Source organism: Polistes canadensis, unplaced genomic scaffold (genome assembly GCF_001313835.1).
Source record: "Polistes canadensis isolate GaletaPanama2010 unplaced genomic scaffold, ASM131383v1 scaffold_126, whole genome shotgun sequence".
Taxonomy (NCBI): Eukaryota; Metazoa; Arthropoda; class Insecta; order Hymenoptera; family Vespidae; genus Polistes; species Polistes canadensis.
Window position 1 is genome coordinate 173,981 of NW_014569673.1, and position 16,901 is coordinate 190,881.

A 16,901-nucleotide genomic window follows, 5' to 3' on the forward strand; every position below is an offset into this window, starting at 1 on the left:
ATATATTACAATTTCATTCTATTAAATACATCTGACAGTCGTTTCATTCAAAAGACACTCGAGTGTGTCTGAGAATTACTCGATAATAAATTATCATTTTTATGAGTCAACCTCGATAATGTAATGTTTGTAGCTATTGTATATATAAACAAACGTTGTAATATGTTTAAGTTCTAAGTACAGTTTAAGTTCTAAGTACAGTTTAAATTCGTAAGTACATGTTTACATTTCTAAATAACATTTACGATGAAAATTGATATGAACGGTCAGTCGAGTTTGAGATTTCTTATGGGTAACTTTCTTTTCAAAACTTTTCCTTATATATATATACTTCTCATATAATTAATATTTAAAAAATTCATTAATTTTTGTATATTTAATACGAATATTCGTGACACAGTTTCGCGAATAAAAATTGTAATGTATTCATAAAAAAAAAAGATACGATAATACATAGAAAAAGATAAATTATCTTCGTGTCATAGACGACATAATATATATATAATATGTATGTATAAACAGAAAAATTGTTATCTTTTATCGTTATTAAAAAAATGAAAGAGTAATCGGTGCTGTGTACTATCTATTGCGAATATCTGCCAAACCCATGTGTATATTAGATATTATCTCGGTTAATGGGAAATATTTGAACGTTTTACGGTAAGATTTTTTTAAAAAAAAAAAAAAGAAAAAAAAAATTATCGTCGATAAAAAATGGTTGAAATATAATTTCAAAAAAAAGATAAAGTTTCGTCTCGAAAGTATCCCCTGTTACGATTCAGTAGTATACTTTACGATCTCTCACTGACAACTTTAAAAGGTTTCTCATCATCTAATTCTTTCTCTCTCTCTCTCTCTCTCTCTCTCTCTCTTCCTTTCTTTATTTATTTTATTTTAAATTGAAATAAAATTATTATCGATTTATTATATTCTAGTTGACGATTCGAGATGCATCGAATATATGGAGACTGAGAAAACGTGGGAAAATATTTTAAACGCTCGTATACGAAATAGGATCTCATTAAAAAGCACCACGATACATTCGTCCTCGAAAAATATGTCCGAAATTCATCCACTCGTCAAATCAGACGAGAATACGTCTGGCATCGATCCTCGTAACATCGTTAATCTCGAGGTATGTTTATTATTTTATATTTATATTAATTAACATTAGAGGTATATATTATACAAAAGATATTGGAGATCGTGTTCTTTTTTTATTTGAAATTAAAAGAATTTCGTATATATCACAATTGTCAGATTTAATTGATCACAAAATTTAAGTCATGAGTAAACAAGATTTATTAAAAAATTAACAAAATATTTATTACATTTAAATTCCATATTTAATTGAAAGTTTTATCTTGATTCTTACATTAAAATTTAATGTTAAGTTTTTATTCTGATTTTTCATTTAAAACACAATAGGAAAAAATAATACTTATAATTTAAATTCGTCATTGTATTGTTTATAATTCGTTATATTGATCAATAAAGGATATAAAATAATTGAAAAGAAAACTATCCACAATCTGACCTAATACAATTATTAAATTAATTGTATTATTTACTTTTTACGCGTATTCACGATTGAACAAACAATTGCGAGAAAAATAGCAGATGGCAAATGAACACGCGTGTTACATTTCTTTGATGTACCGTAAATGCAGGTGGGGCTACCTGGGGACACCTGGTGGTATCGTATAGAGAGGGAACGATTGGCCAAAAAATCTGAATGGTTTCGTGCAATGCTCATGGGACCCTTGGCACCAGAACGAACAGATCCTCCTCCACTTCTAACCATAAAACATATTGAAAAACGAGCGTTCGATCATTTTCTCAGGTATTACAATTCATATCTATTTTGTTTTTTTTTTAAACATTCACACTATTATTATGAAGATTAATTCAAACGTAGAAAACACACACACACGAATAAAATGAATCTTCGATATTAGTTTTTTTTTTTTTAATATACATTTAAAACTACAATCTTTTTCTATCCTTTAAAAAACAAATTATTCTATTATTAATAATATTTAAATATCACGATATATACAATAAGATAAATCGAAATCTTTGATATTAGTTTAATACGTATTTTAAGGCTACTAAATATTTGTATCTTTTATATTATTCGATTCACAAAAATTGTAATAATAAATATGAAAACAAATTGAAATTAATATATAAAGGTATAAATATTGGATTGGCAATTAAGTGTGAGTGCGATTATTTTAATAATAATCTATCGACGACATACACATTCGCTTAATTGTCAGCCAAAAAAGTTCGCATTCACTTAATTGCGAACACAATAATATACAATGAGACATTTAAATTCGTAATACAAACATCTGTTTATTTACTTGTTAATAGATATCTCAACGATGAGCCTATTATCTTTCAATCAGTATCAACTGCCAGAGCAACGCTTGACGTAGCACACCAATATCTTTGTTTAGATCTCGCACGTTTAGCAATAAATTATCTCGTAGAGAATTTAAATTCCTCAAACGTACTCGAAGTTTATGAAAATCTTTATCTTTACGCTAATCCGCTTTCATTTCCTACAATCGAAGATAACAATACTATCACCGAATCATCAAACAAACCATCTGCTCCACCCGCGTCCGATGACGAGGCTAGTGAAATAGGTAAAAATTTATAATTTAAAACAAAACAAAAAATGTATAATAATTATAAATAATATCTCTTAATTATTTAAATCAGTATTATCGATCTCGATTTTCTTTATTTGTTTTTTTTTTAATTATAGCTGCAGCCTGCACCGAACTTCTTTCACGATGTTTGGCAATAATCGATGCTAATCCATCAACTATACTTAATCAAGAACGTTTCGAAGAATTGAATGCCAAAGAAGTTCAAGAAATCTCGTGTCGTGATACATTGAGATTACCTAACGAAGTGATTCTATTCGTTGCACTCAATAAATGGGCTGCATCGAATTGTAGAAAACGTGGTATCGAACCTACTTCTTCAAACAAAAGGGCTGCCCTATCGGACGAAGTGTGGTACTCCGTAAGATATTTACTTATGACCGATAGAGAATTTATTGATGGTCCAATGGTTAATGGTATTTTATCTAGCGAAGAATCAGCTTTTATTTTTGCCAAAATTCTTGGACATCCTTGTAAAGGAGAGGTAAATTGTTATATATTTAATATTAGATGTTTTTATTATTTTTAAAATATATTAATATAAGGTTTCTCTTTGAAATTTTGATACAAGTGGGGGGGGGGGGGTTGGTCTAGTGATTCTATATGAAAAATCTCATCGAAAATGTACAATCAAATTTGTTCATATAATATTTTTTGTTTTGCATGATACGAAAAAAAGACAAGTTAATAGTTATACTAATTATATTAATATTAATTATAGGCAAATATTTCAAGAAGCAGCCCTCTTTGGAGGCTAACCAATACACCAAGGAGCGGAACAATAACGTGCCATAATCAAGGTTGTAGCATGTTAAAATCAGGTAAGAAGGAACGTCAAGATAATAGAAAAAATCGAAGAAAAGAGTGTGCTGGTCAAGCATGTTCCAGAATTTGTACCTGCTTCGTACGTGTTTTAGCTTGCGTATTCGAATAAATACAAAAATCGAAAATAAACTTACACGATCTATTATTAAATATTTCATTAGGAGAGAAAAAAACAAAAAAAGAACACAATATTCAATAGCATTTTTGCTCATTTTCAGTTCGATATTTTAAGAATTTATTAATAAGTTATGTATATATAAGATTTGTGAGAGATCATAGCAATCGAAGACAACGAAAAACGAAATATTTAGATCTCATTAAATGAATTTTCGATTTTCTATATTCCTTACAGTGCCATCGAATATTATAAAAACCAAAAAAAATAGATTTCGTGTGTTTGTGTGACAAGATTTTTATGACTTTTGTTAACACCAATCGTATTATTCAATAAGTATATTTAATTGTTTATCGAAAATTAATCAGACAATTGAAAATAGAATTTACATATGTGCACACTTATGCTGTCTCATTGTCAATTGCCGAAAAGTTAATAAATATACATAAGATATATGCATTTTTAGAAATATATTATCTCGAGAGCATTAAAAACAAAAAAAAAATGAATATTTTTATAAACTATCTTAGATCGATCGATGATGATGATGATGATGATGATGATTATTATTATTTTGCTCGTTTATAAAGAATTTAGCGAAATACCGAAATGTTCCTTTTTGTCACTTATTATTTTATATTTATTTCTCATAAGTGCAAATTATAAAGTAAAACAAATATAAAATAACGATTAATAAATGAATTAATTATTTCTATAAATTGTGTGCTATATTATGTTTTAAGCTAGTCTGACTTTGATTGTGTTCATTATTTACTTTTTGTTACTTTAACTCTGCGAATTTCTTCTATATTAAGTAAATCGAATTATAAAACAAAGAAAATAATTGATTAAACAAATACGCGTACGTTGTTACTAGCAAATATAATCTGTATAAGCATATATTTACGTATAATATCTCGTACATTTGTTTGATTTCTAAGAAATGTAAGTTTGTGCGAATTTATAACGCTTCTAAGTGCAATTATTTTTAATTTGCTATAAACATATTTATATATATATATACAGGATGTATCAGAAATTAATCGCTAAATTTTGTGGCATCGTTATTCCGAAAAAATATGATAAATTAAAATACAAAAATCCGGAAACTCTTTTTTTTTACGGATAAAAATAATTTTTGTTTGTGACAAAGTATTTTAAGAACGCGACAAAAGTTACTGAAAGTAATTGTTAATAAATAATTTAACACGTTTATATAACCGAAATTATCCAAGACTGTAGAAGATATTTGAAAATTAATATATTCCGAATTATTATTATCGCGTGCTTGCGTTAATAGTATTATTATTATTATTATTATTATTATTATTATCATAAACTAAACTTTTCAAAGATATTAAATCGGGAGGAATGTGAAGGGGGTGCCGATTTAAAGATTAATGTAATTATTATTCAAATATTCTAAAGCAGATTAATTAAAAGTAAAAGAACAGTTCTCGTTTTATCCGTGTTTATATAAACTTTTTACCGAATAGAATATGATATCGAAGTTGAATCATTTAATTTTGAAGTACCCTGTGCATATATATATATTTGTTTCCACATTTATACACAACTTAACTGCAGCGAATCAAAGCGAAAAAATATTATTTACGAAGTATTATATTTTTCAAATATTCATTTAATCGACAAATGATTCTTTTCTTTATGTTTATTCATTTCAATGAAAAAATACGAATGGATAATTATCTATAATATCAATAAAAAGAAAAATAAATGTAATAATACATAATTGAGTGGGTGAAAAGGAAAAGTCTGCAAAGAAATATTTTGTTTTGTACGAATTAGTACAAACAAAAAAAGAAGTTATGCATTTATTCAAATTTCTGTAAGAAATGTTACTCTTAAACCTTTCCATTTTCAGTCATTTAATTAAACAATTTTGATAAACAATATAAATTTTTACCAATTTATCCATATAGACATTCGTTTGTGATCGTTTAAAAAAAAAATCTTATTGTTGCTATTATAATTCGTAATTAATTATTATCGAGTTAATATTTAACAAATTTTATGCGTTATTATCAGCGTTATATTATATTATATTACACTTCTATTATGACTGATCGTTGTGCAAATATTAATAAATATTTTTTATATGTGTATATATATACATATATTGTTTAGTTATAACATATACACATATATTTATTAATTTTTTAAATGAACCTTCAATATATGTTATATCACGAAAGAAATATTGAATGATACTCACTTTTCGAAAAAATAACATCTCTGCAATATTCAATAGCGTGATGATGTACAACTATGTAGCTTCATGTATAAATCAATGCCAAACGAAGAGACTTTGAAAGTATAAATAATTATTTAAATAAATATCACTCTAATGTGTGTTATTTTTTCCATACACAACCCAAATTATTTACTCAATATTATCTTATTTTTATTTAAAAATTAGTGTATAAATATGTGTGTGTCTTCAGAAATGCGTATATAAATTAATTTTAAAAAGCAACAATATTAAGTCAATCAAGATGAAAGTCAATAAAGATGAGTTGATGTTAAATCCAACGACGATCACCTGTAACAAGAAGGAAACTATATTAATCATACAGTCAATAAATAAACACAGGCCTAAAATACAAGTCGCCAAATTAGGAGAGATGCACTATTAAATTTAATTTCCTATTTATTTTTATCAAATCTCTATTTCAGGTTGCATATAATGAAATTTAAACGCGTGATTTTATATTATAATGTATAATAATTAAGAAATAAAAAAGCTACAAATATTGCAATGCTAAAAATAAAATCTATTTTAATCATTGTCAATTACTTTTAAACCGCGTTCTTTACACACACAAAATTTCAAATATAATAATATTCTATGAAAGAAAAGAATTTTAAAGACAAAAGAGGTAAGAGAAATTATTGTGAGATTTAACGAACGTTACTAAGTTTAAAATCTAAGAAAAAAGGAAATCTAAATAATTTAGTTTTTTCTGATGATTAATATAGTTTTCTTCTTGTTACAGGTGATCATCGTTGGATTTAACATCAACTCATCTTGATTGACTTAATATTCTTGCTTTTTCAAATTAATTTATATACGCATTTCTGAAGGCACACACATATTTATACACTAAAAATCAAATATATTTATTTAAAATTTGAAAACAATAGAACTATAATACTACATATAATATGAAAGAATCTTATATTCTATATATACTGTATTCTTTGATAGTATTGTCCCATCATAACTGCATTCTTTGATAGTATTCTATCGTCATCCTGTTAAGTACCTACTATCGCCCACTGGTGGTCACGTTACAAATCGTTAATACATTTTATCCTGACTTTTCATCGCTGTTTGATCTTAAGCGCATTGTTACTGCGACTATGGGATTTAGACAGTTATTAGGATGATGATGTTTATCTTTGTTTTTATGTAATTCCACTCACGTAAAATGAAAGGTCGTCAGGAGATGCAGAAAGGAGACAGCCGACAGAACGTCGGGAAGACCCTAAAGGAAGAAAGAGAGAGTGAAAACGAGAAACAAAGAGAGGAATTTAATTCTTTACAACGAAGATTGCATAGCGAGGACAAACCAGCATACCAAAGACAGACCAAGTCCAGATGCTGTCTCTTGTACTAAATGTGGCTGGCTTAGAGAGTACTTTGGTATATCCTGCCTTGGGGAAATCGTTCTAAATGAAACAGGAAGTGGAGAGAGATCCTGTGTGAACTCGTACTTTGGAATCCCAGGGGCTAAAACGTTCTATTTTGTATGCCTGTGTATCGTCACTGTTGACTTCTTACGTTCCTACTCTTCCCTTCTTACATATCTTACTTGTTTGAAGAAGAAACTTTATGCCACAGATGAATCTTCTATATGTGTATTCATTCATGATCTTATCATTTATTTTCATCAATTCAAATTCGTTAAAAGAGAAAATGAAAAGATTAATTATTGTTTATTTTTTTTCATCAGGACATATATTTTGAGTATATTACTCGTATACATTATAATTGGAATTGTGATTTGATTTAAATTCTTTTAAACAAAAATTCTAGAGTACAAAATATATATATATATATATAAGATATTTATAATAAATAAAATAATAATAAAGATTTTGTAATTATCTATTTTAAATCGCGAAATATAATGATATATCTATATATCTATCACATAGATATTATCTTGTAATAGTTTTTTTAATTTATAACTGCACACATATCCAGTTTAATGATGTATAATATACAATATTTCTTTTAAAAAAGAGAGAAAAATAGGATGTGAATGTATCCAAGATAATATCTCTCTAGATTCAACCACGTAGATGATTTAGAAACTGGTTGCTCCTTCGTTATTCCAGGAGATGCATCGGTCAGCCTACGAAAGGAATGGTGGTCACTTAAGAAAAAGAGTAGGGTTGATTGTCCAGGTAAGAATCACGTATACATATATATATATATATATATATATATATATATATATATATATATATATAGTATATATATAATACTAGCTGGAGAGAACCCGTCGAGAAACTACTTCAACTTTCAAGTTTTCTATCTCTTTCTTTTGCCCCTATCCCCACCCCTTTTTCTTTTCACCGACAGAGATTTCCTCTCCTACGATCCTCCCCCCTCCACCCCACCGACCTGGGTTACTACCATCTCCCTCTTTCTTTCTTTCTTTTATTCTTTCTTCTCTCTCTCTCTCTCTCTCTCTCTCTCTCGTATACGCTCTTGCCTCGTCTCTTCTAGTCTCTCTCTTCATCGTCATCTCTCTCTTTCTCTCTCTCTCTCTCTCATTCACTTTAGACTCTCGCGGTTATGTCGTGGGCGGAAATTAGTATAACTCGTCGGACTAGTCGCGTTGCGACCGCGCGTTAGTACGCACGTATTTCGAAATAAACGAGGAGAAGAGATATACAACGAGATAAGAAGAAAAATATCATCGCATCTTTGTATTTTGAAAAAACAAATTTCCTTTTTATCCCTTTATTCCCCCACTTTTCTTTCTTATCGTCTTACTTATTTATCTATCAGACCGATGGTGATCGTGTGTGCCACTCTCTATAATATAATAACGAATTAGGTTTTTTTATTTTTTGTTTGTTTGTTTGTTTTTGTGTACACGAATTACGACAACTTGATATTAATATAAACGTCAAATCAAGTATCAACAAAAACTTGGAAAAAACGGGATTTCCCTTGGTGATACGTGAATTTTGTATTTTCCTAAACTTTACATTGAATTTCGGTGTGTTCAATTGGTGCCGTGATAATAAACAAAATTATAAGAATTAAAGAAAAGAATATTTTGTAAATTTTCTCGACGATTAAGGCAAGGATTACATCATGACAGAACCGAAACAACCTAAGGCAGCGTAAGTAATTTTATCAATTGATCGGAGAGAAATATACTATACGTATGTGTATTAGAGAATTTGTATCAAACTTTTTTCTAAGATCACAGTTAAATTTAATATAATTTATAAGTGATAACTTTTTTTTGTAACTTTATTGTTAGCGGTATCATAGAGGTAAAATAATGTTAACATTATAGACGACACCTTTTTAATAATATTTTAATAGAGCTTTAGAAACTTATTTTTTTATAACAAATAATTGAATAATTATTCGTCAGAGTTGGTAGAATTTATATGTAAAACTTGTCGAATATTTTCTATTATTAAATTTTCGATTAAATGTATGAACGGTATAAACATTTTCTTTTTTGTTTTTTTTTTCTGTTTTTTCAATGCTTGCGAAAAGATTTACTGTTTATATGATGGCAGAGAGACAAGCAACGACAACGTGCGTTTATGAATTATGCAAGTAGTACACGTGTTTGCTCTTCCGTGTAGTACGCCGTATATTTCACCGAATTCACACAACACTCATGGAATTATCTTGCAGATCCTCGTACAATGTGTGGACTCGAGCAAACTGTACAATGAATAGTATTGTGCAACGATGCAACTCGAATGATTTTTTAATTAGGATGTAATAATTCGATGTAATCTTATTGATCCGTTAGCGATGATTTAATATTCTTTATTATAAATTGTTAGATTTCAAAAATAATCTATATTTATTTGAGTAATTTTTATAAGAAGATTATTGTAATACTTTTAATCAAATAGTAAGTATAGTATTTGATAAACATTCATTACATTATAGTGTATTAATGTACATTAGAATAATTTAATATAATTAAACTGTTCAAGTATTTAGGTAAATATTACTTTTATATATAATTACGACATACTATAATATTATAGAATAATTAACTCAATAATTAAAGTGCATTATAGTATCATATATAAAGTACAGTATAGAAGTAAATTAATACGTTTGAAATAGTATATTAGAAGTATTATTATAATAATAAAATAATTCAAATAAATATCGACATTAGATTTAAACGATTTGAATAATTTTGAATATCACGAAAATTGTTAAACAAATTTTTCGAACTATAGATAAAATGATTTTTTGTTAAGTGACCGATCGTCAGCAAAATAAAGTATCGAAAGAAAATTCAAAATAGACATCTCAAGCGTGAGATTGCACAGGCATTATTTTCAAAACGAATGCCAACGAAATGAACTCTAGTCTGTGTTTATCACGTTAAATTCAAATTCCTCAATCGTATCCTGCGTGGTGGTTTTTAACGTGCACAAAACACGTGGCTATGGCTCGAGCTAACGTAGAGTTATTTTTTTGTCGATGTTTATTGAGAAGGCTCGTTTGAAAATAAACAATGCCAGACACTGTAGAAAAGCAAGATTAAATTCTTTCCATCTCTTTTGCATCGTCGTGTCAATAAAAAGCAAACCGAGTGTGTGCCCACTCCTTTCGAATCTCATTCATCGAGTTTTAACTTTAATGGTAATATTCAATATTTTTTCGCAATATTTTTCCTTTAAAAATGAACAAAGAATCGGATTCCTTGAATTTACCAAATATATATATTTTCGATATTCAGTATTGAATGGAATTCGAAGTATGAATCTTTTTAATAGAGGACACATACATACATACACAAGTATTTAACGGTTTCTCTTATCGATGATATTAAGCATGCGTGTCGTGCAATTTGCGATAGAATAATACAGATTATATCAACGGGGAGAGAAAGAAAAAAAAAAAGAAAAAAGAATAAGAAGAAAATAAATAAATTTCATCGAAGGTTCGCAATGTTTACATCGTTTTCGTGTAAAAAGAGATATTACGTTGTTCCTACGAAGATTGTTATTAAGTCTGAGCATGACTTTAGCACAAGAACCTTCGATAATCCATAAATAAAATAAACAGAGATTGAAATACACATCACGAAGAGACGAATTCGGCGGAGGTATTGCATTTGCATCGTTGACTCTCTCACGAGCGAGCGAATCGAAGCGTTGCATTTTGATTGTGCTTCGGTTGTCCGCACACGCGCATTGAGTTTTGTTCGCGAGACAGCGAACTAGCCAGCGAATACTTATTGTAAGCATAGTACAACACGACAATGATCGACTATATATATATATATATATATGTATATGTATTTATATATTTATGTATGTATGTATGTATGTGCGCCCTCAAGAAATATGACACGTGTGCACAGGCAATTTTAAGTAGGCGAAGAGAAACTACTTTACCATACATGGCGAAGCAACTTATTGTATTTTCTTCAGCTACTTTCGTTTCTATTTCATATTTGCTTTCGTGACTGCACAAACCGGATAACAACTTTACGACGAGAAATAATAGAAAACGATTTAGCATATCCTAACAACAATCTCTAATCCTTCTTTATTTTTCTAAGATTACGTTTTCAAATTAACAATTAAATCGCGTATAATTTTATTATCGAATTTCTATACGTATTATTAACAAATCTTTTTCTTTTTTTTTTTTTTTTATAATTCGATGTATGGTAGATACACGCGTTGTGGGATACAAATCATTGCAACGAATCGTTAATACAAATGTTTATTGATTTAATTTAATTTTTGTTCTTCTTCTTCTTCTTAAATTTCGATAAATTCTTTTGTAATTTGTTCGAAACGAGAAACAAATTTTGACAGAACTTTTTTCTTTTTTTTTTAAATAATAGGCACGAATGTGTGCATTCGTAAAGTAAGTACTTGTAATGTAGGTGCATTAAAGGCACAGACTCGTGTATCAGCGATGACGTAGATGGATTGCGATTCAACTGCGGATGTAATTACATCGGGAACGAGCCGGAAGTGGAAACGGTCCGAGCGCTTTTGCCGCTTAAAGAGGGCCTTTATACGGAAGAGTTACGTCGATCGGTTGCGATCGACGTTTGGCTTTCAACATTCTCTCACTCTCTCTCTCTCACTCTTTTTTTCTATATTTTTTTTCCTATCTCAGTAGGGTTAAAAACTCCCCGTGGAGATCGGATGATGTGCAGTTTAAATCAAACGCATAAGATCTGTTATTCGTCTTTCATCTCTCATGAAAATCTAAATGCATTTATGTATGCATGTATATATCTGTCGGATTTTATTTTAAGAACAAAATATCTTCGGACTTGCACAAAGACTTTTAATTTTTTTTTTTTTTTTTTTTTTTTTTTTTTTTTTCTTTTTTTACACATAGTATATATCGGAGAAATTTCATATTGATCGTAGAACAAAGTCAATTCGTAGAACTTGTATTTGTGCTTTACGTGCGAACACGTACGTGACTTCAATACTTTGGAAAGTACTACTCGAAGTCTTCCAAGACAAGGTACGATAAGAATACTTCAGCGTTCCCACTTTACGCGTCGCCATGAATCTTTAAAATTCTTCGAGAACGGCGATTTCTCTGAACTATGCAACGATTCGAACATTGTTGAAGTTTCTACGAGAAAAAGAAAAGATAATAAGAAGAAAAAAACAAAGAGAGATAAAGATATATATATATATATATATATATAGAGAAAGAAAGAAAGGTGCTTATTTATTTGCATGAAACGTTCGAAATACGCGAAAAAGAGCTCGTGCTAACGTAATCTTTACATCGAGGCATGTACCGGCTACTTGCATCGATTAATTTGAATAATGGCGAGGCATTTGCTTTAAGTTTATGCTCACATATGTAATCTGACCACGCATGCATAAAATTCGAAAACGAGAAACAAAGGGACGAAACAAAAGTACTTTATAATGCATCGATTTCAAATGGTACATGTATTGCTGATTACGTGTCTTCCTACGCATAAATCATTTTTTTATTCATAAGAAAATCTAAACAATAAGTTATTAAAGGAAGAGTCTGAGGAAGGACTATGTAATATAATTCGATGCTAGTGTATTCGTTGGTTAACCACATGTGTAGTAATCAATGATTACAAGTGGCACGATCATATAACGCCAAACTGGTACGCCGTCTGCCAACAATGGCGATTCATTACGCATTATAATGACAACAACGGTTTTATAATCGTTGTATGGGATGATAGATCCTTGTCACGTGGTATAGGTCAAAGGAATAAACGAATTTCAATGTAAATCATGATTTGAACGCGAACATTCAATCGATTTAATGTTGCTTGTTTTAATAGAAAAAAAAATAATAATCATTGTAATGCAATTTTAGGTAATGCCAAAGGAATCTTGTTGGGGGTTACTGCTAACCCTAGTGCCGTTATTCGTCGGTGTCTGTGATCTCGCTGGCGCAATATCCGGTTCTCAGTATCCGGTGTGTAAACCAGGCTTAGAATTCTGGTCCACCGAGCGTGCATCTTGCTGGCCATGCACGAGATGCGCGCCCGAGTTCACATTGAGCCCTTGCGCCGTGCATAAAGATGCAATTTGTGGTCCACTATCAGCTTTGGAGCTTGACTGGTCTTTTCTTTCAACGAGAAAAAGGCCTGAGAACGGACAGAGACGTTTGGAAGCGGTAACATCAAAGATGCTTTGGCGATTTCCTGATTTAGATCAACAACAACAACAACAGTCGCAGGAGCAACGACAGCAAGAGAAGTTAAAACAGGAAACGAGGAGTCTCGTCGATGCTACTTACGACGACGAAATAAACGTGGGACACGTTGACGAGTTATCTTCTCAAGAACAAAAAGTAAAGAACGAAGAAATCGTAACTGCGCGTATATAGACCTTTAAAGTTTATCTTTTTTACTTTAGATAATTGTCGGTTAGTATAATATACGAGGATTTTATAAGCACAGATTTGACATAAATACGTTTTATTTTCACAGAGGTCATATGATCCTCGAGAAAGGAGAAAATCTAATATCCACGAAGGAAATCTTTTGTGGGATTGGCAAACTGCCGCCCTTGTATTAGCGGTATGTGCCTGTGTGGTCTTCTTTTTGGTAGCGGGTTGTTCGGCCTTGGTTTATGCGAGACAATGGCGAAGGATGAAAAAAAGTTTTGAACCAGGTATAGTAATTATACCAAGTATTGTTCATCATATTCTTACTAACTCGTACTTTTCAAAATAAATGCAACATTTAAAATCGGCTTGCATCGAAGGAAACAAACGAAGATTCACGGCTTCTTCTTCTTCTTCCTTTCTTATCGACATTGGAAATCGACATCAAGCATGTTCGTCATTAAACGTTATCCTTCCTACGCTCTAAAGAAGGACCGGCATTTTATGCGGCAAGGCTAAAGGGCTCGCCTTTGAGCCCTTACCTGGGGAAGTACGCGTAAAACATATACTCCGCGAGTCCTTTAAAATGCAAGACGAGATTTTCTTCATTAGAGGGCTGATCACGGCCTCTCCTCACCTTGGCTCGACCTACCGCGCCCGGATATGACGTCTCCACGTCCAACACGCTCAACGTACCATCGCCCACGCTGTCACTATCGTGTACACCGTTCCGCGTTTACTATATCTACTTTTAACCAGGGCCGTATTTATTACGATCGAATTATAATCGAATTATCAATTTCTATATTTTTCTTTTTTTGCCAAATGAAAAATCAATACGATATTTTTTAGTTTTCGTACATTTTTCTTTTTTTACATGATCGAATTATCATTTTTCTTTCATTTTTATTATAAATACAATAATAAACGATGATAATCACATATCGAATTTTTAAACTTTCTTTTACTGAATAAACGACAATTTTGATTTAATTATATTTATTTTTATAATCGTATTTCTTGTCTAGTTTATTTCAAATTATCTAAGATTAATTTTGTGACACATAATATAATTTGCAATTTATTTTTGTAAATAATTATAAATTATATAACGTAAAAAATTAATCGAAGATAATTAAAATATTTCTATTAAATTGTTCTTATCCGATTGAGTAATATTTCAAATCGATGTTAAAAGTAATTGTATGCAAAGTATTATTCTTAAAAAAACATTTATCCTTTACAGTCGCGTTACTACATAGAATAAAAAAGAAAGAAAAAAGAATACAAAGAGAAGTGTAAGTCGCGTAACGTTCTTATGATCTATGGTGCACGTGTGTACGAGGTTACTATATGCATTTGCATAACGAGCATTACGCAGAACTCTTTCTCGCCGGAACACCTTCCTCCCCACTATTGAAGTTGTGTATCGTACCACGTATCGCGTGCACGTTTGTGGGAACCGATTCAAGCACGATTCGTTAATGAAGTTCGCATGAATGGAACTTCGTTACCGGCGTCCTTTCTACTATCAAACGTGTATAACTTAAAATCGGTGACACGTAAAGTATTATAAACGTGATAATATAAAATATGATGTATGAATTAGAATATCACACTTCTAAGTCTTTATATAATGATCACTCACTTCTATATATATATAGAAATATAATTAATACAAATAATTAGATAGAATCGCGTATCCAATTGAAAATCATATTTGAGATGTGATAATATGAAATGAATTGAAAATAAAACGCGTAGCCACAATAGTAATAATTATCTGAAGTTTTAATATAATATTGAAATTGATTATTCCTAACTGATTCGATCGTAAGTAATAAATATTCGTTTTGTAATCGATACCGTTTCATTACGTTTAATGGTCGGCCCACCCGGAGTTACTGATTCTGATTAAATATAATATGGAGAGGACTTATAAAAGACGTCCCGCTTAAGTCTCAACCTATTAGGAGTAACCAGCTGTCCAAAATGGGCCTTGAGAAAGCTAAGTCACGCATTCCATGGCCATTCATGTCACATTCCACCTTGACTAAACTCGATGCAATCGAAGATTATATATCCGAACAATTCATTCTGCGATTTCAAAAGCATTCCTTATAAAAAACATACATTTTGCAATATCTAACTCTTTCTTAATTATTGTTCTTACGTTGTTTGTATGTGAATTATGAATTATATTTATTTTTTAGTCGGTCTCGAAGAAATCTCTGCCCGATTAAATGTTATGGTTAAGGCAGAATTGGCTGAACTCGTTGCGGGTGCACCTATGAGTCCAGGTGATCCAGAAACTAGATGTCAGTACCTTGAGAAATTATTAGGTAAGCGTTTAAACAAATTATACCAGTTGAATAGTATTTGTTTAATCCTTAAAAGTTATGCATCGGTGCAATTTTATCTTCAGAAAATAAGTAACACCGAGTACAATAAATGATTTGTCTTAATTATTATAATATTATTTGTTGTTACATGCAAATACTTATTGGAATTTTATTTTCTTATTGGTTTCGATAAAAATAAAAAAATAAAATATATCGTAGGGTAAAATTTCATTCTGGTGATAGCTATTTATTTATTTGTTCTTTTCTTAATGATCAATTCATCATCTCGTAGAAGAATAACTCGAAGCAGACTTTTCTACGATATATATATACACACGTAATATACGAGTAGAAATATTACGTAGTGCATATGTTACCGTCAAAGCCGGAAATCAGTCATTGCTAGTAATTCCTCGGCATTACTATGAATGCAAAGAGCCTTCAAACGAAATCGGAAATAAGACTTTTTGGAAAGTTTTGTTGTAAATTGTGCATCTTTGCAATTTCTTTGAAAAGTTTTCGTTAATATTTTTTATACTAAAAGTGAATAGATTTAGATAAAACTTATATTAAATTAAATTACACTCTTTTGTCTACGCGTAGAATATAATATCGAGTTATAAATTTCGAATGTAAACTTCGAAAAATGTCAGAAAATGCAATGCTGTAAATTGTGCATCTTTGCAACTTCTTTGAAAAGTTTCGGCCAATATTTTTTATACTAAAAGTGAATAGACTTTAATGAAACTTATATTAAATTAAAGTTCACTCTTTTATCTACATGTAGAATATAATATCGAGTTATAAATTTAGCATGTAAA

The 16,901-nt window shown here is 30.1% G+C and overlaps 3 protein-coding genes across 5 annotated transcripts in view; all 3 read left to right on the forward strand.

Annotated features, from left to right (window-relative positions):
* Positions 1 to 3,669, forward strand: part of LOC106788114 (BTB/POZ domain-containing protein 6-A) — a 13,310-nt gene extending 9,641 nt beyond the window's left edge. For both annotated transcript variants that reach the window (XM_014751091.1, XM_014751090.1), the window contains exons 2-6: positions 936 to 1,135; positions 1,671 to 1,843; positions 2,380 to 2,657; positions 2,780 to 3,165; positions 3,403 to 3,669. In XM_014751091.1, coding sequence (XP_014606577.1) covers positions 962 to 1,135; positions 1,671 to 1,843; positions 2,380 to 2,657; positions 2,780 to 3,165; positions 3,403 to 3,615 — 1,224 coding nt within the window. In that variant the 5' untranslated portion in view covers positions 936 to 961 and the 3' untranslated portion in view covers positions 3,616 to 3,669. The remainder of the gene's footprint in view (positions 1 to 935; positions 1,136 to 1,670; positions 1,844 to 2,379; positions 2,658 to 2,779; positions 3,166 to 3,402) is intronic.
* The window catches only part of LOC106788115 (metalloendopeptidase OMA1, mitochondrial-like), a 212,597-nt gene that overhangs the window by 107,698 nt on the left and 87,998 nt on the right, over positions 1 to 16,901 (forward strand). The gene's annotated exons all lie outside the window — the stretch shown is intronic.
* The window catches only part of LOC106788119, an 18,924-nt gene continuing 10,492 nt past the window's right edge, over positions 8,470 to 16,901 (forward strand). For both annotated transcript variants that reach the window (XR_001381863.1, XM_014751101.1), the window contains exons 1-4: positions 8,470 to 9,006; positions 13,223 to 13,702; positions 13,842 to 14,025; positions 15,952 to 16,080. Coding sequence is in view for 1 of the 2 variants with exons in the window: in XM_014751101.1 (XP_014606587.1) it covers positions 13,226 to 13,702; positions 13,842 to 14,025; positions 15,952 to 16,080 (790 nt within the window). In the remaining variant the exon portion in view is untranslated. The remainder of the gene's footprint in view (positions 9,007 to 13,222; positions 13,703 to 13,841; positions 14,026 to 15,951; positions 16,081 to 16,901) is intronic.